A 24,987-nucleotide genomic window follows, 5' to 3' on the forward strand; every position below is an offset into this window, starting at 1 on the left:
ATATTTGGTATATTTAATGTCATAAATACAGTACATACAGATGGCTCCTTTCCTACAGCCTGAAAAGAGACAGGAGTACCATTGACTTGAAATAAGCACCGTCTGAGACATAGAACTCAATGTTGGATTTGACATGGCCTTTCTGAGACTTGTGTGTTATGTCTACATCCACAGCTCTGTAATCAACATTTAAAAGCTTAGTCTTAGGCTACCCTATAGTGTCCTATGCTGTATACACCTGACACCACTGCCCTAATGCATCATACAAAACACAACATAATAAATCATTTAAAAATTGGATAACCCATCCATTAAATACTTCCTGTAGCTAAATACATCATAGTGTACCATTGAGAACATCTGAATAGACCTTACAAGTGCTGAAGGAAAGCAGTTTCTACATTGATTTCAACAAAGAATATTGGTACATACATATTCACCTGTCTTCGTGACGATGGGCAGACGTACGTGGTGGCAGAAAATTGTCCCCTCAGTCGAAAGCTTTTTAGGTTAACTCCTGTGGAATCACGGTCACACATCAATGACAAACTACAGTAGCACATTCACTTTAACAGAATATTTTCAAACGAGCAATTCAACTGAAATATGTCCAGTCTACACTGAATCATATGTTTCTCTATGACTTACGCTGTGATCCTGCAGTTCCTTGCCTGGACGTAAGCCCCTGTGTATCTGATGTCACACCTCACTACGTTGTTTGAGAAGTCAGATTCCTGTACTTGCATAGTTGGGTTCACTGTTACCTGAGGTGTTGCATGAGAGAGGACGGGTCAGAGGTATGGTAGTAGTGTTCGACAAATTATAAACGCTGTGTTGGATTCATATCTGCTCTCCTAGTTCAAATAGCTAGTGCTACGCTACCTTGAGAATGTAATTTCCTGGTGGCACGTCCGTGATGTCAATCCACTGGCAGTCAATGTTGGCATTGTACGTATCGTAGCAACCAGGACCCAATCCCTGAATCAAACACATGTCAAAGCTGATGTACTGTGATATAACAACAATGATATAACTGTAAATTAAATATATGCCATTTAGCTGACGCTTTTATCCAAAGCGACTTACATTGCAGTGAGTGCATACATTTCAGTATATATGGTCCCAGCGGGAATCAAACCCCCAACCTAAGCATTGTTAGCGCCATGCTCTACCAATTGAGCCACAGAGGACCACAAAATAAAAGTAAATAAATAAAATCAATTTATTTATCCTTGAATCTATGTGTGTGCCGTGCCGGGTATAATAGATGCGATACGTAGATGACTGTATACAGTACTAACCTGTGTGTGTGCAGTGCAGGCAAAGCGCCGGCGTACTCCGGGGTCACAGCTGGTGTCCTCCAGACAGAAGCTAGCCTTGTGACCCTCCGCCACCTTCCTACCCGTAGTCACGTCCAGCAGGTCGTAGTTACTGAAGGCCTCCATGCTGTGGTAGTGTCTGAGAAAGAGAAACTATTTGGGTAAACTTTTACTATTCACTATGAATTGGATGAGATACAGTAAACAGGTAATAGAATAAGAATAACAGAGCTTGTACAGGTGAACAGTCACTATTCACTATTCACTACTGTAGGTGCTACTGCATCTGTGCACACATTCCATCTGTGGAAAATGGACCAGATTTATTTTGTGACAGATCTTATCTGGATGAGACAATTTGATGAATAAAGGTAAACATGTGTGTGTGTCAGTGTGTCTTACAGAGGGATTCCACCCCAGACTTCCCAGCTGTTGTGCTGTGACAGCAGCCAGACATACTGTACTGTAAGAGCTTTCTGGGGCATGAATGAACTCACTGGTGGCAGCTGTGCCACTCCCACTGGTGTCTGGGTTTCACGGGGAGGAAGTCTGCTGTTCCTTGGTTCTTCACCCTCTGAGGGAACCTCAGTAGAACCCTGTAGTCAATGTCTCTGACACCTGGTTGGTATGCTGACCTGGAAGGAATGACACATAAAAATAACATACATTATGACTGATAACTAGTTAACTAACTTATTTAGTTTTGTATTTAGGTAAATATTGTTATTGTTGTTGTTTCTTTATTTTTATTATTTACACTTCTTATTGCACTGTTGGAGGAGCCCAAGACTTAAGAATTTCATTGCCAGCGATTGCTCTGTAACTGTTGTGCATATGACAATAAAACCATCTTGAATCTTGAATCTTGAACTGTGTAACGGAGTCGTCCCCTGCTTATTTAGCCGTCGGCTTTATCATCCAGTGCACTGATGTTATGCAGAATACATGCATTGCCTTGTGAGATTGGGTTGCAGCCATCATATGCACAGAGGCGGCCATTTTAATGATCAATTCAATAACAACGCTTTCGAAGTCACTGGGGAGGAGGCTTTAGGCGTGTTTTCAACAGTTAAACTGTTCACCTCAGGAATCCACAGCCTTTCATTTAGAGCTTATTTTACTTGGCACAGCAGTGTGACCAGGAGAGAGAAACTAGGTTGTTTGCCAGGTTGTATGCTCTCCTCTCATAGTAGCGTAGCCTCCAAATGGACCAGTGCCAACTAAGGAAGTCTGGTCCGCACAAGCTGGTCTGACGTCTACGGATGGCTTTTCCATTTATCAAGTAAATAAATAAAATAAAAGCTAAAGATTTCCTATTTTCCATTTGGATGATGATGACATATTGACCTCATGATAACGTGTGGTTTGTTCTGCTGAACGTGATCGCATCATGGTTGGATAGTGAATGCACATAATGAAGCCACAGGTGGGCCTATGTAGACTATAGAGTACCTGGTCAGACAGTTCTCCTCTGCTGCACATCTTAGGGCATACATCTGCACATGCTGGATATAAGAGGCTGCTTGGATATAGTAGGGGTCAGGAACGAGGTCTGGAAGACCTGAGGAAGACACATCATCATAATCAATGTATATCTTAGTTGTATTTTTGTATTTTTGTTTTGATGTATATGTTTGCTTATTGTTCAATGTGCCTTCACTGAATATGTGTGTATTTTGTGGTTGAAAAACAATTAATCACAAAAATGTGTATGCATGAAGTTATCATAAAATAAGCCGTTGAAATATAGGCTCTCTAGTATCATTATCATTTCACCTACTCCCTTACCATTATGGAAGAATCTGGTGCCATAGCCTGTTCCAGGCGGTTGGCGCACGGGCGCCCTGGTTCTCCCACCTGGCGGGGCCATGTTATAGAACACAGAATTTCTGTGGTTCTTGTTGGGGTTCGTGGGATCATCCCCTATCATATTATTATTCACGATCCTAGTCTCCTGGGGCTGCCAGCTTGGGAAGTGTGTCTCCACGGCATTGTTAGAAAGCGCAGTGCGGGATACATTCGATTCTGGAATGACCCTGGGGGATGAGGGAATGGATTCTGCTGCTCGGGCAGTGTGGGTGTCATCCGAGCTAGCGTGCCGCTGGGTAGGTAGTCTGTTGTCCCTAGCTGTAGTTGCCTCGGTGGTTGCTTCAGGGCTCTCCAGTTGCATCTGACTCCTGCCGCGACCGTGCGTAAAATCATCGGATCTTGCCGGTGACGCGGTAGGCCTAATCTGTTGTGGAGCCGGCAATCTGCCGTCATCCCGAGCAGGATTCCGTCCACCTCTCGGGATTCCACTGCCTGAAAACTCCTGAAGAACCCTATTGTTAGATGAGGAACGGGTGCCTTCGGGTAGTCGGCGAGTGCCCGCTTGTCGCGCCACCGTCGTCTCTCTTGGAGGTGTGACGCGTGCCTGATTCCTCGCACTGGTGGATAGGGGGCCGGTGGCAAGCATGTAGTGACCACCATCGGAACCCAGGACAGAGGCATCCGATTCACTGCGTGCTCTGCCTTCAGAATACACTGCGCTCCGATCGAATGTGCTCCGCGAGTCCTGCAGATCCAATGCTCTCATTCTGGAGGATATGCTTGACACAGTAGGTGGATGCTGCCTGTTTAAATCCCTCTTTGTGGTCAGATATAGCTGAGTCTGCCTCCTCCTCTGTACCGGTGTGTGATATTCAGACCCCGTGCTGAATAAACTATACACCCGGCCGTTGTTCTCCCATTGAATTCGTTGCTTCCATGGTTCAACAGGCGCGCGTAAATGGTGCTGTCCAGTGCTTAAACGAACCAGAAGCTGAAGTAGACAGAAAAGTATAAAAGCAAACTTCTCCATTGCAAGACTCATGTGTATCTGAAGAACATAAAGCAAGAAAACATGAACTCCAAGTGATGGACTGCAGGTGATGTTTTGTACACAGACTTGATCTGTCATCCAGTTACGCACCACATCACCATAGTAAACGTTAGGTGAGGCTATAAGCTACTTGGAGGGTGGAAATGTAGGCGCTAACTTTCATAAGATTAGCTTGTCTACGCATGCACATACAGTCAGGAGCAAGGAACTTCTTTTAAGAGGATCGTGTTTGGTTTAACCGCTTCGTCACCATCGAGCTGCTTATACAATTATTTGTTCAGTATAAGTACATTTTACGCATAGGTGGTAACCCTCTCCAAGCGTATAGGTTTACGTTGAGTCTATTTGAACTGGCAAGATATTTATAGGTACGACATACTTTTATATGTTAGTGATTTAAAGTAAAACAATGGTTAATTTTATTGCAGTTCCTTTCTGGCCTATTCCATTTGTAATGACGCACTAAGAATAATTTGGAAACTTTCATTGCATCTGACTGATTTAGTCCAGCCATTTGGAAAATAATATAATCATTTCACAGAACACCTAAATATTACGGGAACAGTAAAATTGTCTAGTAATAGTAAAACATATGTCATAATAAGAGCTTTTTGCATAATGAGAATAAGCACACACGGGCAGGTGGCGCACGCTACCTCTGTGTGGCGCTCGAGACCCGTTTACATTAACGGCAAATGCCTACCTGGAAAAGCACACCGTCAGCCCTGCGTTACGTTGACCCAGACTGCTCCTCTGAAATAATATGGGGCATAGCATTACCGTAGGGAATAAGAATAGAGCTGCTTTATCGAGTTCTTAATATGTTTTTCTTAGCCTACTCTCGGGACCCTCGACAGTAACATCTGTTTGCCACATGATGGCGGTGGACCACTAAGTGAAGTAGCCTTCTTATGCAAAAGAAGGGTCCAAGATATCTCTAGGAGAGAGACGTACACTGCAGGTTAAGGTGAATTTAGCCCGTGAATAGACATAGACAAATTACCCCTCTGGCAGTTAACACAGACATGGACTCGTTGTTACATAAGTAAGTCCCCGAGTGAAACAGACCTGTACCACTCCATAGCTGCGATGATTTGACATAATGAGGTTCTTGGCTGCTGTCAACCCGGTTGAACTTTCCTGCATCATATCTGTTACAGAAAGTCATAGAATAGTTTGCAGCCAGTCTGCTCTAGTTGGCCCTCAGCCACAGTATGTGACAGTACAGTTATAGTATGTGTGTTTGTGTATACTGTATCTAGATGTTATGAATAGCAAGATGAAAAGCACAGTTTTAGCAGTACTGATATCATTCATTCATATCCTTATTGTATACCCCTATTTCTTTGTGGTGATTTTAGACCAGGGTTGTGAGCAAGAGGGCCCTGACATTGGACCTCTTTGGACAAAAAAACGTGCTCACCTTTACACAACTCTCCGTCTCTACTCTGCCAGAGGCTTTCAGGGACTGCAGGTACCAGGAGAAGAAGGCACGCAGACAGGAGTTTTAAAAAAAAATATTTTGTCTCTCTCTGTTTCCACTCATTACCTACGTGATGAAGAGGGTGCAGGAGTGGATGGAGAGAGAGAGAGAGAGAGAGAGAGAGAGGCCCTCACCTTTCCCCTGTTTCATCCCTCCCCCCTAGCTCTGATGTACTGTGCTCTGTGGCTGGACGTGAGGCTGGGAGGGTAGAGCTGCCAGTCAGCAGGCTACGGGCACTGCGCCAGTCATGCTGTGGATTAGAGAGGGTGACCATCTTTATAAAAGCCCCATATCTTCTCCTCCCCGACACTGCAAGAATCCCAGCTAAAAATAAACACACACAGCCTGCCTATGTCCACAAGCACTCAGAGCCTGTCAGCAATGTCAGAGAGGGGCGGCTGACTTCCAGGGGGCAGCCATTATGGGGCTGGTTGCACTGGCTGCAACCAGACCCATAGATACGACAGGCCAACTTGATGCATGTCAGCGGGTGGTAACCACGTAGGCTTTCCTACAGGTCCCTCTCACTGCCATGGCCCCCCTGTCAACACGTTTATTTAAGGTCACGAGCCTCAACATGGCACAGGTACTGTAGCATAGCAGACAGTGTTATAGTTCGTGTGTTTCTGGAAAAGCTGATGATCAGATCTAGGTTACTGTTATAGGCTGCGTGAGGACATTTTGTATTCCTCCCTTTCAGCAAGTCAAGCCAGGTCAAACATCATCATCATTAGTAAAGATACAGAAATGTCATCAAAACACAACATGATACATGGACATCATAATAACAAGTAAACACACAGAAAAATGTCATGAGAATTTGTAAACATACAGAAATAAACTGTTTAAACTCTAATGGCGATATTGTGGATCAATAAAGTGTTCTATAGATCATTGGACTGTAGTGCTGATGTGCTCCTCCTCGGTGAGCAGTGAAGAAATATGCTTTCAGTGTCCATGTAGCCTGGCCAGTAAGACATACCTGTACTATAACCATTGCTAGCTCACCATATGGTCTAGTGCACCAAGCCCAGTCCAGTCCACACAGCGAGCGACGTGTTCACCTGTCACAACTATCACTGCCACACCCCATTATCAACAGGTTACACAACGCTGTGACAAGACACTTGGCACACAATGCCATCAGTAAAAACAACACACGTCTACAGGTTGCAATGTTTTTATTGTTATTTACAAATGAAATCAGTGTTGTAGACAGTAACACATCATTCAGAAACCTGACAGATATGCAAATGCTGTAGGTTTGTGTGTTTCGCCAGAACCATAACAACACATCAACATATGCAACTGTACAGTAAGTTTGACTTGGTAATTTTTCCTGCTCAACCCTCAGCATTTCCACTAGAGAGACGACCTGTCTGGGGTTATTCCGGTTGCCTGGCAACAGCACCTCAAGTTTCACTTACGAGGACACCTCAGCTCCCTGACCCATTGTTACATCTGAGCAACATTCCTTTGGGCCAGTCACCCCAATATTCAGTAACCAAACACACACGCTAAGGAAAGCTATTCCATAGTATTAACATGTCACAAGCCCTACAGTATCTGTATACACTGTTAGCGTTTCACAGCCTTCTCTTTCTACAAATAGCCCCATGAAACAGGTTTATGCCTTGCCTTGCTAGTGTCAAGCCTACAAGCTCAACCAAATTTAATATACGGGGTGTTACTCCTGTCTATAAAAGGCTCATATCAAAGTGGATCACATCACTATTTAGTGTGATGTGACTGACTCATACCAGAATTAACACCTATATCCCTACTGTAAGCAGTTCCAATGACTGACATTGAATTGAACTAAATTATGATCATCTAACATTTAACTGACACAGTGGCTATAATTTCAGCTCCAAAGTGCCTACTTACTATCCATGATGGTGGATAGTATACACCAGTTATCCTAGTTCTTTCATGTCATTGCTCCACGAGGATCATGACCACCAATACCAACTACTTAATAACAGCATTCATCTTTTTATGGTCCTCTATGGCTCAGTTGGTAGAGAATGGCGCTAGCAACGCTTAGGTTGTGGGTTTGATTCCCACTGGGACCATACATACTGAAAAATATATGCACTCACTGCAATGTAAGTTGCTTTGGATAAAAGCATCAGCTAAATGGCATATGTATTATGTTTTACTAGGGAATCACACATACTTAAATACTCTGGATAACAACGCTCACGTACGAGGCTGTCAGTCACACTGCAGACACTGGAAACTAAAAAAGAAAGACTCGGACACACAAGTAACATTTAAGAATTCTTAAAATAGGGACAAACTAATTTAATTGGAAATGAGGAGTCTGGCAAGTTAAATGGTCCAAGTACATACTGTACTAACTAGTCAGTGCATTCACATACAGTAACAGAAACATATTTGACGAAGAGAAACACAAACACAGGAGGAAAACTTCAGGAAACATTCGGTCATAATATTTACAAACTTAAAAAACTTTTTTTTTTAAATCCTTAAAGAAAAAAAAAGAAAAAGTCTTCTTTCATTCTTGACGCTATTTACAACTCTATACAGGTCTGGAGATGGTGTTCCACTTGCTGCTATAGGAGACAAACAGGAAGTTCATGTTTAGATTATTTGCATTCTGCGTCCCAATTCTCTACTCTTTTCGCTAAAGTGTACACCCCATCATATTCAGCAAAGGACTGGTGTAAGCATGTGTTGGGGAAGGTTTCCACCACCTCTTACATCTTAAAGGTCCCTCCTAAAGACCTCTTCACCCCCACTACAAGTTTCTGTTATTAATAAAAAAATAAAAAATAAAAAATCCTTCTTCTAGCATTGTAACTGCTTATGGCCCCTGGTCTGAGCACTGATCACTTTATCTTATGATGAAATGTATTTGTTGTAAGTCCCTTTTGATAAAGGAGTCTGCTAAATGCCATAAATGTAAAAATGTAAATGTTACACCAGTCCATTCCTTTTCAAATCCAAGTGAGAGGAGAGCATACTCCAAAGAGAAGTGTAGATATAGAATTGGGATGCATTCATTGTTTAACATCATTACTCAAACAAAGCCATCACCTGTATCACCTCTCCTCTCAGTCCTCACCTATAAACGATTTAACAAGTTGTTCTGGATGTCCTCATACACCTTGTTGAAGATCTCTTCTTTAGACCTCAAACCATCCAGATAGCCTGTAACAGAAGTTACAGAACATTGGTCAAGGAATTGACCTAGAGGAGCTAAAACGATGTTTCCCCTGACACAGATCAAGCCAAGTTCTGGGCTAAATCACACATTCAGTAGAGCATCTCCACTGAAGATGCTTTTTAGTCTGGGGGAAGGCTTAACCAGTGTATGAAACCAGCCCAGTGTCTGCAAGTATAGATAACAGCAGCAGTTTGGTACATACTAATATCTGAGCAGCTGTCCTCCATCTCTCTCCTGTGCTTCAAGTACATGGGCCACACGTGACCGTCAAACAGACCAGGGGGGTCAGGGACCGTGTAATTTCTCGTACTAAAAAGAAATAACAGAATTAGCACACTTAGCACACACATTTTACGCATTTCTACATAGCCAAAATAGCCACAGTAGCCACCATACTTCAGCTATTATTGGGATTGCATGGTAGGTGCAGGGATCACACTGTAAAGATCTATAGGAAAACTAGGGGCATAGCTACGGATCAGAAACGTGTGGTGCATGCAAACACTAGTAAAGTGCTGTGGGAGATGACTGATGCCAGCTAAGGCCAATGGCTATGCGCCGTCCGTTTTCAATGCTCTTTCTATTGGCTTAGCGGCGGCCAAAATTGACATTTCGCTCATTTGGGCAGTGGGGTCTGGGAACGAGACTAATACTGTACATGACGTTCCCGGCTCACCTTCTCCTCCTTTTGCACTCCTCGTACGGAATGGAGATGTAGTAGCACTTGTTGTACACGTCCATAAGGGGCCTAGAAGGGGGAAATCGCACAAGGACAAGACAGGGTCACTTCTACGGAACCTCAACTCTAACATAGATACAGTTCTGAGGTTATTTACACAAGAACACGGTGACAAGTCTATATCTGCATTGAGCCTGCAGTCTTGGAGTCTTGTGGTGCTGATACCACAGAAGGACTCTGTGTCCAACCAATAGACAGCCTCATTAGAGAAACAGCCCCAAGTGCCTCATTCAGTCAACACCCTTTCCTTATCTCGGTCACCGCAGGACCAGCCAAGCTCTACTCACAGCAGACGTTCTGCTGCATGTTACTAGTGAGAAATGCAGGCTCTTGTACATACACAGGCCTACATGTAACATTACTGCCCCGGCCCCCCAAATATGGGTGGTCATACAATTCTCAGAATCTAAAGACTGCTTGCACCCTTTCCCATAACCACTTAAATCTGTATGACCTTTATAATGCAGCTTAGCTTAAGTACAACATTCTTAACCCTTTTAAATTAGCCAACATTCAGTTAGCTGGGCCCATTGCACCGAACGTTGCAGAAATATAGAAATACAGGGTGGAACCCTAACTCAAGGTCTGTGTAACTTGAATTTTAATTTACGCAAATGTCCTGTTGACATCAATGCATGATTTAAATTAATGAGTTATGCTTACAGATCTAGAGTTAGGATTCCACCCAGTTTATAGAGCAACAGACATTATTCCTTACTCTACCTTTAAGAGAGGCATGTCTGTTCTACACACTATATTTCAACCTGCAACCTCTATTTGAACGCTTGACAACGCTGTGAATACAGCCAATGTAACTCACTTGTAGTTGTAGAGGAGGAAGCCCTCTACGATCAAGATGTGGATCTGTTGCTCTGGATCAGCCACCTCCGTGGCAGGGGTCACGTTGACACCGTGGGAGCGGGCAAACTTCACAGGGTTCTCTGCCCAGCCTCGTACTGTGTTGGCCATGGCCTCCATGTCCATGGCTGTGATCACTGCACAGAACAGAGAGAGAGAGGGGGAAAAGCACAGCTTAGAAGACAAGGACACATACCTCTATATAAGGAAATGTGTTTACTGGGAATTGTGGTCTCGGGGCAGTAGGAGACTAAATATAAAATGAAGTCTCCTACAGGGAAGTCCAGTCTTACCATCCCACTGCCTAAAGCCGTCCTCACCGACTTCTATCTGATCGGGTTTCTGAAATAACAGTCACCAATAAAACATTGCTGCAACCTTAAGGCTATCTGTACACTCGCTGATCCCATTATAACATGCTGAACACAACAAGCCTTTGCCAAGCACACACAGATAGCTATGGTGAAGTATGCATGGACAACAGGGGGTGAAGTCATAGTGCCTGAGCCTCTAGACATTAAGTCAATAGGTTTTGCATGTGGTGAGACAGTGGTCTCTAGCCACTGCAATGTGTACTAAATGTATATACTGTAAAATGTATGTATGTATATTTATTATACATCTCTAGTAAAAACAGTCAATTCTGAACAAAAATGAATGATATTTATGGTTAGGTGAAGAAACATGGTAGCTAGAAGTCATGCATGATTATCAAGGTCATGTGAAACTCAGAAATGGACATGAGGGGGTTGTCAGGTAGGAGACAAGGAAGCTGTAGCCTACTTACTAGCATTGAGCCATGCAATACTAAACACAATCTTAACCATTCCAATGGCAATGTTACCTTACGTAAAGCTTACCTTGAAAAAGTCATCTTGATGCACAACACAACAATTTGGCAATGCCTTGATCAGGCTATTAGTCAAAGTGGTTTTCCCACCATTGGTCACCCTGAAAATAGAAAATAAGGCATATGATTTGGGACAAAAAACGATACAACCATATGAAATTCACAAGTTTATCATAATGTGGTGAAATAAGCTATACCATTGTTTATATAGCTTCTATAAATATTATACTAGATATGCAACTTGTTTAGTTGGCTAAAAGAATACTGAATGAGGTAGTGTTCAAATCATGTTTTTTTGTTTGTTTTGTTACAAATATATAGCTTTTGTTTAACGTGTACAAGCCACCAGGCTCAGTCAGTGTCACTTTGTCATTTCAAAACATTCTCCCTCCACTTTTCATGTGAAAGTGCGCGCTGCATTTTAAATCTCCCGCTCGGTGACAACAAACCACCCAGGGAGGCGATTTGCTCATCTTACAACCCAAGTCGCCGGTTAACCGTATACGCGCGGACAGTGACTAGATAACAGTAGTTAAAACAAATTATGTTACCGTTGCTTATTTGTCACGAGCTACATTCCCTATAAAACAAGGACTAGTCGTTAGCTAGCGACCTACTCTAGTAGGGTAAACGCAAAGCACGTGTTATTGTTTTGTATCATCTTGGTCCATGAAAAAGAGCCGCATGAAATCTAAATGATCTGTCATGTCGAGCTAGTTATGGTTACACAACGTTACCTTAGAACAAAATACATTTGTGAACAGGTTCAAATGTTGATAATTGTGGCTAGTCAAGATTAATTCGTAAACTTACCCGCCAATTCCTATTATGTATTTCATTTTGAGACAGCTTCAACTGAAGTGACAGCAAAACGTTGCTAGTGAATGATCACCACAACAAATAAACAATCCTTTCGTTCGTTTGTCCTGGCTAATGGCACCTGCAGAGCCCAGCTCCCTCTCTCGTTACTATTTCATTGATGAAGAGCGTGAGTCACTCAATTTATATCAAACTGTGACGTGCGTCATGCAGACGCTCGTGTGCCCCTCGTGGCAGAATTTACTCCAGTTCCTCAAGTTGTGTCCTTTTTACTGTGACCAATCACTGCCCCCAGAACTTACGATGGCTCCAATCAGCGTCGTTTATGCACGGACGTTTGCATTTTGGTGATGGTCCGCTTTTGCACCTGTACACGTCCATCAAAGAACAAAGTGACTGGTCCATCTGAACCTAAATAACCGGAATTTCATAATAAGGAAAAACCCATGACACTTTATTGAAACGTTGAGAGAGGAGATAGGAACATAACCTGTTGTAACAAAGTCAAGTTTGGCTTACTTTAGGCATATTTGTGTATCATCATCAACAACAAAGCCAGATATCAATCACATATATATCACATCTCTATGTGAGCCTTTTATGTCATACAATACATTTCGATAAGTTTTGTAATATTAACAAGACATTCCAATTTATATCAATCATCATCAAGATGGTATACAACAAAATATGAACTCAATTAAAACGTCGTATAATGTTTGGCAGGCCCTTGTCCTTGAAAATGAGTCTTTGAGAGGATCCTTGATGAATGATGTGTAATGTTATGATATGCTTCTTTCTGTATTGACAAGAGGAGAGGGGTAATTAAAAAGCATTAGGTATATACAGAAAGGCTCTACACACATCATGGATAATAAGCGTCATGTATTTAGATTTAGTATTCAGTATCCAGTATTCAATATTCATGTATTTTAAGTCAGTGTGCCAAGGACAGAGCAGCACAGTGACCCTGGTAAGGGTATAGGCAAGAATCACATTTCACTTGTAACACAGGCGCAATGACACAGTTCCAACAGGGGTTGACTCACGTGAGCCAAGGCAACGCTTTTAGTAGCTATCACAAACTATCTGTACTGCAGTAGTTGGATGCAATGATTCTCCAATTACACTAAAATTCAAATTACAGTATTCAGATTACAGTATTATTATTTATACAGTATTACAGTATGAAAAGTACAGTATTACAGTATATATATTCTGTCTAGAATAATTATTTAACAAGTGTTGTACAGTACACAGTCAACATCATATTTGATACCACCATGGACCATTACTATTGGTCAGTTCCATAGACCATCACTTCCCCATTACCACTCAGTAAAGGTATTCTTTAATGCACGTCATATATAAAGAGACTGCCATTGGTTTGTGAGTCAAGCCATTGACCTATCTCATTTCCTCCAGTGTTTATGAAGGCTATTCTTAATTTAGACCTGTGTTTATGACTGACCAGTTCTGTCTTTAATACAGCTGACGAGACTGTCAGGGACAGATGGCTCATGTGACTTAAGGTGTCAGAACAGTCATAGGGGTGTCATGACTGACATTATTAATAGCATCCTTTGAACCCCCCAGGATGGAGTTGCCCCTAAGGACTGATCTAGGATCTGCTTGTCAAACTCAAAAAAACTGATCCAAGATCAGTGCCTAGGGGCAACTTCCTTTGAACCACATCAAACACCTGTTAGGGAATTCCAGCTCCACTTCAATTCAGTGTGAACACCTGGACAATCTGGTTAGGCAAGTCAATTCTTCTTGACACTTGAATCCATGAATTTTGACTGAAGGACAAGCGATTACAGTATTTGTTCATTTGAATTTCCATACACGAAATGGATTATGCCTAAAAGAGATGTCTTTTACATGAGCTATGATGCTCAAAAATGAATGTGAACACAGGCAACAGACTGAGATTGCTGGGTGTAATTGTTTATTTTTCATATTTACATGGCAGAATCTACCATCACAATCTAAAGGAAATCAAAACTATATAGGTAACTTTCCCTATTTTGAACTTTGAATATGAGCAAACATTTTTGAAAAATAAGCTACATATATTCCCATAGACAAATGCCAACTGATCTCTCTCAGATCTTACAATAGAATAATGCAAATATTGTGCTTTTATTGACTGAGAGACAACAAAAACATGATTGAAAGCCATTATGGACACTCAAGGATTTCATCACATTGTTCAAACACCAGAAAGAGGATATTTCCTGAAACAAGATAATAACTTTAATTTACATCAATAATTTCCTTCAAAACTGAACCTTATAGGTGGCCTTATGGCAATGACAAGAAAAAGTTTCAGTCGTCAACTGAATGTTAAGAGGACAGACTTTCTCTCTGGTAGAATTAAGAGACTGCAGAGGACCTGCACCTGTGCCATATTCATCTTCTGACACCAACAATGAAAGGCAAATGCATACAGTGTATGACCTTACACAAATACTAAGATGGGTAAACATTTAGTGAGCATTTCTGAAGCCTGAATTTCTTTCTCTATCCTTTGAAGTTCTTTAACCTCTTGACTATAGTTGTTTGTACAATACTCCATTCATTAAAAGTTACTTTTATCATTATTATCTTATTTCTCAAGGCAGCGTTCAAAGTTTGATGGCACTAGTAATGTAAGCACTTCTGTAAATCATACTTGCTACAGATGTGATTGACCTACTGACATGTAACCAACAATGGATGACATTGTTCATAGTCATTATAACTCATTAAATAAGTAATAAGAGGATCCATCTGTGACATATTAGGAAGGCAATCTGCCCCCAAATATACAAAGATAAATTCATTGCTTACTATCTAATAACAATCATTTGACAAGTAAATTCAATAGTGCAAAACAATACATACAATACACTGGCAATACATGTATGTAATTCTTACAAAAATAAAAATTCTAACCCTACCTCCTCTCCTGCCACCATCCAGTAGGTGAAGAAGACTTAGGACAAAAATAATTGACCAGTAATATGACTGATCCATAATTCAATGGGACATTTTAAAGGTACTGTACACACATGCTGACAACATGTTGACATGCTTTGACTGTGCCAGAGTCCAACAACAAAGCATGATCCAAAAATGATAGCATTTCACGATCTGAAATGTGTAAAGTCTTGATCAATCAAATCACAACATTAAGTTTGCGCTACATTTTTATCTATCTAGCTGAAATAGTCTCGGCTAATTCCTCTTGACAAAACTGTCAAAACCAGCAAGTCCCTTACAGGCACATCAGAATGAATGAAGGTATTGTACATGGGGTGGCTGGACACTGACATAGTAAGGGATCAAAGCACTACATCGAATGATTCCTAAATGACTTTTGGTGTATGGTACTGGACTGTATCAAAAATGTTTCTACGACTCTCATGCAGCATAGCAACTAAAATAAGGCCTGTTCTGACAGAGATGTTTTGAGGCAAAAATGAAGCGCAAGTGAAGGCTCCTGATGTTTGGCCCAGCGTTTTAGTCTACATTTGAAGGGGCACAGTAAAGCAGTGAGAATGGGTAAGAAAAATGCATGGGGACCATCAAGCTCACAGCCCTGAGGTGCTGTTGTTTATGATGTCATCACAACACATTGATGCTGATGAGTTCCAGGTTGGCTTTTCTAAATCTCTCAAACCCCTTCCAGAGCCATACATACTGTACAGAACATAGTATACTGTTTATATGGCTCGGTTCCACTGTACCTCATAACTACTTTACACTGTGAAGTTGCTCTTAGTCACTGGGAAACGATTCACTTACCCTCCCCGAATCCTAACCTGAACCATTTGGGGGAGGAAACGCAAATCCTGATCCTAGATCTGTTTTAAGGGACAACTTCACCCTACTTGAAGCTAATATCTTCCACTCAGCTGACACCAGAGCTGGTAGGAAAGGACACCACCACCCACTAATGTCTGTATTCATACTGTACCATGTCCCCTCTGAGAGCCTCAAACACATACAACTACACCAGGTCTGATTACCTGCCAATGACAGCTTCCACCACATCTGCCCCTTCAGTCCTTCAGTGGAGGATACCCCACAACATTCATGTCAGTTTGTCTTACATTACATCTTTACTTATACAAACTACTCAGCCTGTCACACTGGTATTTGTATATACTATACTATATCTCTATTTCAAATAGATACACAGATGGTGGGACTGGGGGTAGTGTTTCAAAGTAAAGTAAGTAAGTTAGTACAGTTTCTAATTAACAGACAGTTCTGGTGTTCCAGTGAGGACTGTGCCTTCCTTGCCCTGGAATGCCCACTAGTGCAACATAAGACCGTTAGGGGAGGGGGCTTGAAGTGGAGGCAATTTAAATGGGGCGCTGGGGGGCACAGAGGGGCTGGGGTCAATTGGGTTGAAAAAAAACAAAAAACTTTTCTTCAGCTGGATATTGATAAATGAGGAAGTATTCTTATAGACATGTTGGCCATCATCTTGCTTCTTATAAAACATTGTTTTCATGCTCCAAACTTCCTTCAACCACTGCACAGAGGAAAAAAAAAGAGACAAAATATTGTTAATGTGTAGCTGCTGTAGGGGTTTGGAAATTATTGAAAATTAGATTAAAAACATCTTTGACTGGGTTGAAAGTCAGAAATGTATACATATCTTCAACCAAAAAAATGATCAGTTTATTCTAAGCCTGCCTTATTGAAAAATAAGGATGGCAACAGTTTGCGTGCTTGACCCCCCCTGACCTCTGCAACTCCCCTGATGATACAGTGGGACAGACACACACCTGTCACACACACCTCCATACCTCCTACACGTCATTAGTTTGGCTGCACTTAAGACACCTCTGTAATAACACTGTGGATTGGCAGGCTCTGATTCTCCAAGGGCTGAGCAGAGATTATGTAACAGGACTTCTAAATGGTAGTGGTTAAACATCTGTGTTTTATTTTTCTGGTAGTCTCACTAATTCACCAACTTCTCGTCCCCAGTGATTACTTCCTACGCCCCCAGAATTTCAATTTAGGGATAAGATTCTGGGTTACGAGACTGTGTTCATAGCTTTTGCAGGCGAATATGGGGAGGTTTCCCATTGGTTTCAAGCGTATAGTGCCACCCTGTGGTCAATATGAGAAAAGCAAAAATGGGTTTGTTTCTTTACCTTCAAATGGATCAGGAAAAACAGGCCTGTTTCACATTCCTTGCTCTGCAATCATTGATTTGGGCCTGCAAAAGAGATGAGTATGAATAATCAGGTTCTCCATAAGTGTCCCCATTCTTTACCCATCACCTATGTAAAAAGAAATATGGAAATTCCTTCACCTTGCCCTCTGATAGGCTAGGTGGACATAATTCCATTTTACATTGACCTATCCAATCGTTTCAGTGCCCAGGGTCTCAGGACCCATTTGGAATAAAGCTTATACAGGATGGATCCCTGCTGTACCTCTCTGCCTTGGCTGGCTCCTGTGGTTTTGGCTGCTGCTGCCGCTGATTCTGCTCCTGATGTCTCTGCTCCTGCTCCATCCTGCACACAGAGAAGAGGGGGAGAGTTTTGGATGAACAATCAATGAATTATTTAAATGTCTGCATGTACTGTACAGTGAAGTTTGTCTCTAGAGTTAGGGACTGACTGTCTTTTTCTACTTATGAACCAAAAGTATCTCATCTTGAACAAGTATGAAATGTAAGAGGATTCATTTTATGATTAATTCTCAAAAATGAAAGCGCAATTGTGATTTTTTTTACCTCTCTCTCTGAGCTTTAATCCTCTCCTCCTCAAATCTATAAAAAAAAGATAGAAGAATCCTTATTCTTATCCAAGTCCTTTTCAAGGAGATATGATTAGTATACCATTGCCAACAACATTATCATATCAATTCCCCTTTGAAAACCTTTGATATTCAAATGGTTTCTTCCTTGACTTCTACTGCTGCTCAGAATCTCCTCAAAGCATCAAAACCTATTCACTGGGGCAAGATTTATGAGCTTGGAAGTTTACATAATTCATTACTTTGCAAGTGTGACTAATGCAGTTTGTGCAAGTTAATGTGAATGATGTTGTTGGGAATCAGTTCTTCAACTCGGTTGCTCTTCTAGTGGTGAGAAGTACTTACTGCACCACACACTCGGGCACCTGCACATGCTCCATGGGTACTATCTCGGCCAGCTCATCCAGACTGTGGACATACTGGATCTTATTCATAAACTTCACACTGCAAATGACAACAGGAAAGCAAAAAACACAGTCAATTCTAGGTGTTATATTTACAATTGTCTGTCTTATTGGTAGGTTATACTGTATGTGTGTTATACAAGGTGTTATATGGTCTGTGTCTGGAGAGATAAGCAGGAGAAGACTGAGATAAGGTACAACATCAGTTACACTGGAAAGCACTTTAAGACTATTGTTATTATATAGTAGTGGTTTGTGTCTATGTGGCCACCTGATAAAGGGTCTGGAGATGGCCAGGACTGTTCTGATGAACCAGGTGGGGTGGGCGATGACCAGAGACTTCAGGTTCTTCCTCAGCCTGCAACCACAATAAGACATTGGGGACATCAGTGTGCAGATTAATAGAAAAAAGAAATGAGGCATAGACAAATGGTTGAGGTTTAAACCAAATCTTGACTTTGTAACAAACATGATATTAAATGTTTAACTTAAAGTTGAGAGTTACAGTTCGTTGTTGTTAAAGCTTATATGCTGTGAGTAAATCATGTAATAGAAAGATATTCCAGATTTTTTTTTTGCAATATCTGAATCCCCATTTGTCTTTGACAGTAAATAGCAGTGACAAGTCAATTACTTTCCATTCACTGTTGCTAAAAGCCAGTCAACATTTGCGTCATGCATGTCTTGAGTGCCCACAGTATAAACAATCACATTAGCCTCGCCGTCTACTCTGCAGCAGTTTGAGAGATATAAATAAATATCCTGATTATGTACACATCAATTTTCAAACCTCTGTCTGTCATTATCAAGTGTGGACATGTGGTATATACTGTATAAGTTGTACCTTCTGTAAATACTTGGGTGCATAATGAATTTCCCAACTGGGACAATAAAGCTTTAATTGAATTGAATTGAAGCCTTACCTCCTGTCAATCATCTGGTAGCACTTCTTCAGCCATCCTATGCCGGGCATCTTGCCCCGCGGTGTGGCTCCGTTCATGTAGATGATCAGATAGTCTTCAGCCACCAGCATCTCCAGACTACTGACCACATACCTGAGACAGGCGAGGATGTGTGTCAGAGAGAGGAATGGTAGGGAGAGGGTCTTTCTAAACTTAGTAATGATTATTTTTGATACATATCTTTAATGATAGCACATAATGTACTGTACATGAAACCCTAGTTTCAAACACCACACCGTTATAGTGACGTTCTGACTTGAATCTGCAATGCAGAAAGTTGCTATCTACAATTGATTCATTTCCTGCTTTGGTCTCTAATAAGCATCTGGACTACGAGCCGAGCATGGCTACTAACAGGAAGAGGTTCTCCATGATGTAGTGGTAGTCTGCACAGCTGCTGTCAGGCAGGTAGCAGGCCGAGAACACTATGATGGCATTCAGACCTTCGCCAAAGTAACCTGCGGGGGAGAGAGGAGAGAATGAAAACCCCTCAAACCTTTGCCACATCCTGAAAAAGCCTCAGTGTGGGTGACCACTGCCCTAAATCAATGATGTACAGTGCAGTAATATAAATATAAACCCCTAAAGTACAGTCACTACACAGGACACCATTGTCTGGATACTGACCCCCGTGGGTGATGACGCGGAGGTACGGTCTGATGACCTGCATGTCGATGCGGTGCTCTTGCTCCCCGATGATCACCGTTCTCCACAGGCGTCCGTTACCGCCTGTCCCCTCCCCTCCGTCCTCTCCCTCTCCTGAGCCGTCACCTGGCCCCGCTTTGGCTGAGGCCACCGGCGTGTCGTCTGAACAGAAAATACAGATTTTGTGGTGTTTTTTTAACTTAATATGTTACTACTGTATGCTGTGTTTCACTGCCATCACACAAAGTTAAGCCTCCTCATCATTTTGAAATCAAACACTGGTGCTGGCTGAAACCTAATGTATCAGTGAGCCATAAGGAGTAGGCCTAGATCTAGGTGCTGATCTTGAGTCCGTTTTTCATTTTTCCCCTCTATAGTTAAAAATATAATATTTGCTAAGGGTAAGCTGATTATGGATCAGCGCCTACCTGTAGCTGCAACATCCCTCCACAGTGTGTGTGTGTGTGTGTGTGTGTGTGTGTGTGTGTGTGTGTGTGTGTGTGTGTGTGTGTGTGTGTGTGTGTGTCTGTGTGTGTCTGTGTGTGTCTGTGTGTGTATACTCCTGCTGACCTTCCCACTCCAGGTCGTTGCCATTGGTGATGAACTCCAGAGAATCTGTCTCGTCGGGGGTCTCGATGTCGTCCACGTTGATGTCCAGGTCATCAGGTGTATCCAGAAAGTCGTCTGACAGCAGAGAACCCTCGCTGTGGTCCAGGGACAGGTTCATCTCCGGGGCAATTAGTGTACGCCTCTTCCGGTGGGTGGAGCTTCCTCCGCTCCCTCCACCTCCACCGGGGCTCACATTCAGGGAATTGGGTGGAGCTGCACCAGAGGAGGGGAGACACGTTAGTCACATGTGGTGTTCACTAGCCTGGTCACCCCAGATCTGCTTGAGCAGCAAGGTTATCTCCTACTGTCATTTGGCATGACAGCGAGAGGCAGAAGGAGTTGGCTACACAGCACAAACAGATCTGGGGAAACAGGCTAGACAGTGTTCACATACCCAACACATTTAACAGACACAGGACTTGAGGAGAACGGGGATTTCCATATACACATACCATGGAGATACATGTGCTAAACTGTATATCTGTTAGTATTGCATTGCTATATACTATATGTGTGTATAAACTATGTGTGTATATATGTATTTCCTATGGTATACATATACTCACAGGCTCTGTCATCAGTGAGACCACAGGAAGACTCCATGTCTCCGTCCTCTGGTAGTGGTCTGAAAACAATGGTAAACATACTGTATCTGTGAGGGCCCCTATACAATAGCATGACAGGGTAGTGACAAGATAGTAAACCATTACACTTTGGATTAGTTTCCCCAGATTAAAAAATAGTCCTAGATTACAAACCAATATCTAGTCCAGGAGTAGTCCCATGCTTAATCTGTGCCTGGGAATCCAACCAAATAAATCCCAATCTTCACCAAATAACAGTCAGTATTGGAACAACACATTATTATCTCATCACTCTGAGCCAGTACAAAATTAACACATGCCACCCGTCAAGGCAGTGGGGTTGTCACCGAGCTGGTTCCACATGACAAAGAGAGCAGAGAGAGAAGGATGGATAGCAATTAGCATCTCTCCGGGGAGCTCTTTAGATTATAGAGCTGCCATAGTGTGAAGAGGCTGTGGAGAGGATGGCAGAGCTAGGGGCATCACACAGACCCTCCTTCTGCTGTATAGGAAAGTGGAGACACGGTAGTGAATACTCCCTTTATGCAGGGTGTAATTTCTTCTGCCACCTTGTAACGTGTAACAAGCAGGAAGGAGGAGAAGGAGGAGGAGGACACAGGAGATCATGCTGGGAGGTGAGGAAAAGAGGGGATGGAGGGAGGAGGGGATATGAACAACAGCCAAAAACCAAGAGGCACGGGGGGAAACAACGCACACAACACAACTGAGCATCCCTGCCTAAGCCTTCCTTTCATCCTTCCATCCTTCCATCCTTCCATCCTTCCTTCCAGGGGAGGAGAGTCTATAACCCAGGCTTCCTGGTTCAACAGCACAGGTCATAACAAATGACACCAGTGCACAGCAAGGGGCAGTGATGAACGATCCATTCGTTCTTCAGGGAATCTGAATCCTACTGCTATCACTGCTGGGAAGCTGCCATTGTTCAATAAACCATCGTCATTACAATGACACCCATAAAGAATAAAGGAAATAGGATGCCTTTCCTTTCAAAGGGTATGACTATCCTTTTGTCATGTCAAACAGCCATGACATATTCTTGTTATGATGACGAGGGTTAAAATATCTAATCATTCGAGAGCTAATGCTTACCTTATGGAAAAAGGAGGAGGATGAATTCAAAGACGATGCTAGTAATTGTTTGACTTCACACCCCTGGATCCTATAATCATATGCATTCCTCTTTTCTCAGCTGATGATATGGAGCCTCGTGCACATTATCTGTCAGAGTCTAGCCTAGTGATACATATGCTGCTTCTCAGCTCCTCTCCCTCTAAGCCTGACCTGCCACCATTTTCTTGGTGATGCTGTGTTGTTGACTGGTGGCTGCGTCACATGACGTGTACCATAACCATATATGGAGAGAGCTGCACCTGCTCCCAGTGCCTGCCTCCCTCAGACAGAGAGAGAGAGAAGCAGCCTCTGACGTCAGAGATCTCTCTCTCTCTCTCCCTCTCTCTCTCTCTCTCCCTCCCTCCTTCTCTAGCCCTTCTCTCTGTGTCTGTCATCTCTCACACGTCTCTCTCTAACATTGTGTCTACTCTCCCTCTCTTTTCTTTCTCTCTTTCTTTCTCTCTTTCTCTCTCTTACTCTCTCTCCATCTTTATCTCTCTTTTTCTCTCTCTGTTTATCAATCCCTCCAAACATTTCCTACAGATCAATGATCTCATTTCCATCTCATCTCATAGTAAAAATTCAGAGAAATATCACCCTTAAATCAAGACCTTTTGGTAATTCTTAAGGCCATTTGCCATGGAGGCCATTATCCCTTTCATTAAAAAAACATTACCGATTAAATGTCTCTGAACGTTTGCTCCACTTGATAGCTGCACTCTATATTACAGGTTAATGTGAATACAATAGGAATTCCCCAGGTCCGATTTAGGCCACCTGAGACTATTCCACTGGGAAAGGCTATTTGCTCATTATGCTTGAGACAAACACACGTTTGGTTGAGTACAACCAACACCTAAACACCAACCATCGTTGGCTAGTAATAAGTACTGTACCACTGATCCCTCATACTTCTTCAAAGGCCAGTTATTAAAACTGGTCAGATTTCAACCTGAGAAGGAGGCTGTTAACTATCTGGTTGTATGGGTAGGACAGATCTCCTCTATCAACACACTCTAATGGTGTGGGCACGTATTGGAAGTTTGAAGGGGAATATGAATGTCTCTTTTAGGTTGGCATGGGGAAGATAATATAATAATATATGCCATTTAGCTGACGCTTTTATCCAAAGCGACTTACATTGCATACATTTTTCAGTATATATGGTCCCAGCAGGAATTGAACCCATAATCTAAGCGTTGTTAGCGCCATGCTCTACCAACTGAGCCACAGATGACCACAGAGGACCAGATAATGATGAAGGATTACCATAAAGGACAGAGAGACGATGAAGATAAAGGGACTCTGACCTGGGAAAGTCTTCATCCTGCCACTCATCTTTGACTTCCATGTTGTCCATTCGTAGTGTCGCCTCTGTGGTGCCCATCCCATGGAGGGCAGGGGAGGGGGCTTGGGCACAAAGAATAACACATTTTAATCATAGTAATCTCCTTTCTCAAAACAACCAAGCGGACTGTTCATTCTGAATGATGGGCAGACGGCAAAATTCATACAGAATAAACATGATTCGATGGATCAAAGCAAAACTCTCCATAAAGGTCTGATAAATGACACCAAAATGGCAAAGAAATCCCATTTGGTAAAAGTCAGAAGGTCAATTACATAGTCATAACACAGATGTGTAGGTCTCTCCTGCAAAAGAGATATCATCTCAATAAGACCAACCTGGACAATAAGGATTAGATGAAAAATGTAAGAGCATTATAATTATGCAAGAGAACAATGGCATGGAGTGAAAAAGTCACTGTCATTGTGAGTGTTTTATTTCATTCTATTATATTTCTATTTCATTAATGTGTTTCATCATTTGACATAGAGAGCCTGAATCCAGGTCACAAGGCTCTCAATCCACATGGGTGCCATGTGAGTGCCATGTGACTCAGGTCCCCTTTCAGCTTCCCTCAAAGTCAACCTCGATGGAGGATATTTCCTGGAGGGAATTCAAGGTCTAGGAGAAACCAGTTCTTAATCCCTCCTCATCAGACTCTAATCCTCGGGTCAGTTGTCACCTTTCTGATGTGCTCACATTCAGGCCGATCCTCTTTTTTACCGGCACTTAAAGAGACCATGTTTCAGACCGATGATACTGACTCCACTGGCTGCGTTCTATTGGCTATGTGCTGTGATCTATAATCTGTGATTGTACTGCGACGCAACTGTATGTAAACCAAATCCATACTATAGTCAGTTTATTGATGTATTTGTCATATGGTTTAAGTTGTCAATAAAACAGTAGATATTTCTGTACTATGAACTGCACATGGACAGTTGGCCCTCTATGGACTGCAGATACAACAGAAGCATAATTACCATCACCCACTCGACTAAGCATGAGGATGATTATGCTCATACTCTTATATAGCAACAACTCAGACTCAGTATATTCTGCCTCACAACATCTGAATTCAACTCATTGAACTGAAGTCCTCCTCTCACCGTACCTCCTCATTCATGTGGAAAAATCAAGAAAGCTTGCGGTCTACTGAGTGGTTTAGGTTCCCCGGGTCAGAGATGGGATGTATTTTTAGAAACAGATGCACCGAAATGCATCTGCACCGAGAAGATGTCAGAATGATACAAGGCATAGGGGTACATTAGAAGGTATGACACCATCACATCTGTATGTGAGGCAGACCATCACCACACAATACAATGGAAAGGCACAACCATTGTAATCTAATCCTGAATATTGATTGAATACTACACATATTGGGTATGGGTACACACACACACACACACAC

The 24,987-nt window shown here is 42.3% G+C and overlaps 3 protein-coding genes across 6 annotated transcripts; all 3 read right to left on the minus strand.

Moving 5' to 3' along the window:
• Positions 1-378: 378 nt before the first annotated feature.
• loxl5a (lysyl oxidase-like 5a) lies at positions 379-2,825 on the minus strand. Its single transcript, XM_083672280.1, has 6 exons — positions 2,772-2,825; positions 1,817-1,954; positions 1,302-1,458; positions 883-978; positions 649-764; positions 379-517 (listed from the first exon to the last, which is right to left on the minus strand). The coding sequence occupies exons 1-6, from the start codon at positions 2,813-2,815 to the stop codon at positions 511-513; spliced, it is 558 nt and encodes a 185-aa protein (XP_083528406.1). The 5' UTR covers positions 2,816-2,825; the 3' UTR covers positions 379-510.
• A 4,003-nt stretch (positions 2,826-6,828) lies between these two features.
• On the minus strand, positions 6,829-12,261 carry mibp (muscle-specific beta 1 integrin binding protein). 4 transcript variants are annotated; one of them, XM_083671038.1, is made up of 8 exons: positions 12,116-12,261; positions 11,313-11,403; positions 10,746-10,794; positions 10,415-10,589; positions 9,532-9,603; positions 9,058-9,164; positions 8,754-8,839; positions 6,829-8,238 (listed from the first exon to the last, which is right to left on the minus strand). In XM_083671038.1, exons 1-7 carry the CDS (start codon positions 12,139-12,141, stop codon positions 8,754-8,756), a joined length of 606 nt encoding a protein of 201 aa, XP_083527164.1. In that variant the 5' UTR covers positions 12,142-12,261; the 3' UTR covers positions 6,829-8,238. The 4 variants fall into 4 exon arrangements, with proteins under 4 accessions (XP_083527164.1, XP_083527163.1, XP_083527165.1 ...); XM_083671037.1 differs by having other exon boundaries at positions 6,829-8,241; XM_083671039.1 differs by having other exon boundaries at positions 8,726-8,839.
• A 5,602-nt stretch (positions 12,262-17,863) lies between these two features.
• atcaya (ATCAY kinesin light chain interacting caytaxin a) lies at positions 17,864-23,612 on the minus strand (the record flags this gene model as incomplete). The annotated part of the gene is made up of 9 exons (XM_083671197.1): positions 17,864-17,903; positions 18,236-18,334; positions 18,566-18,652; positions 19,218-19,349; positions 19,612-19,714; positions 19,884-20,063; positions 20,472-20,723; positions 21,077-21,135; positions 23,536-23,612. 9 exons carry the CDS (start codon positions 23,610-23,612, stop codon positions 17,864-17,866), a joined length of 1,029 nt encoding a protein of 342 aa, XP_083527323.1.
• Positions 23,613-24,987: the final 1,375 nt, after the last annotated feature.

This window comes from Argentina silus, assembly GCF_951799395.1.
Source record: "Argentina silus genome assembly, chromosome: 6".
Lineage (NCBI taxonomy): Eukaryota > Metazoa > Chordata > Actinopteri > Argentiniformes > Argentinidae > Argentina > Argentina silus.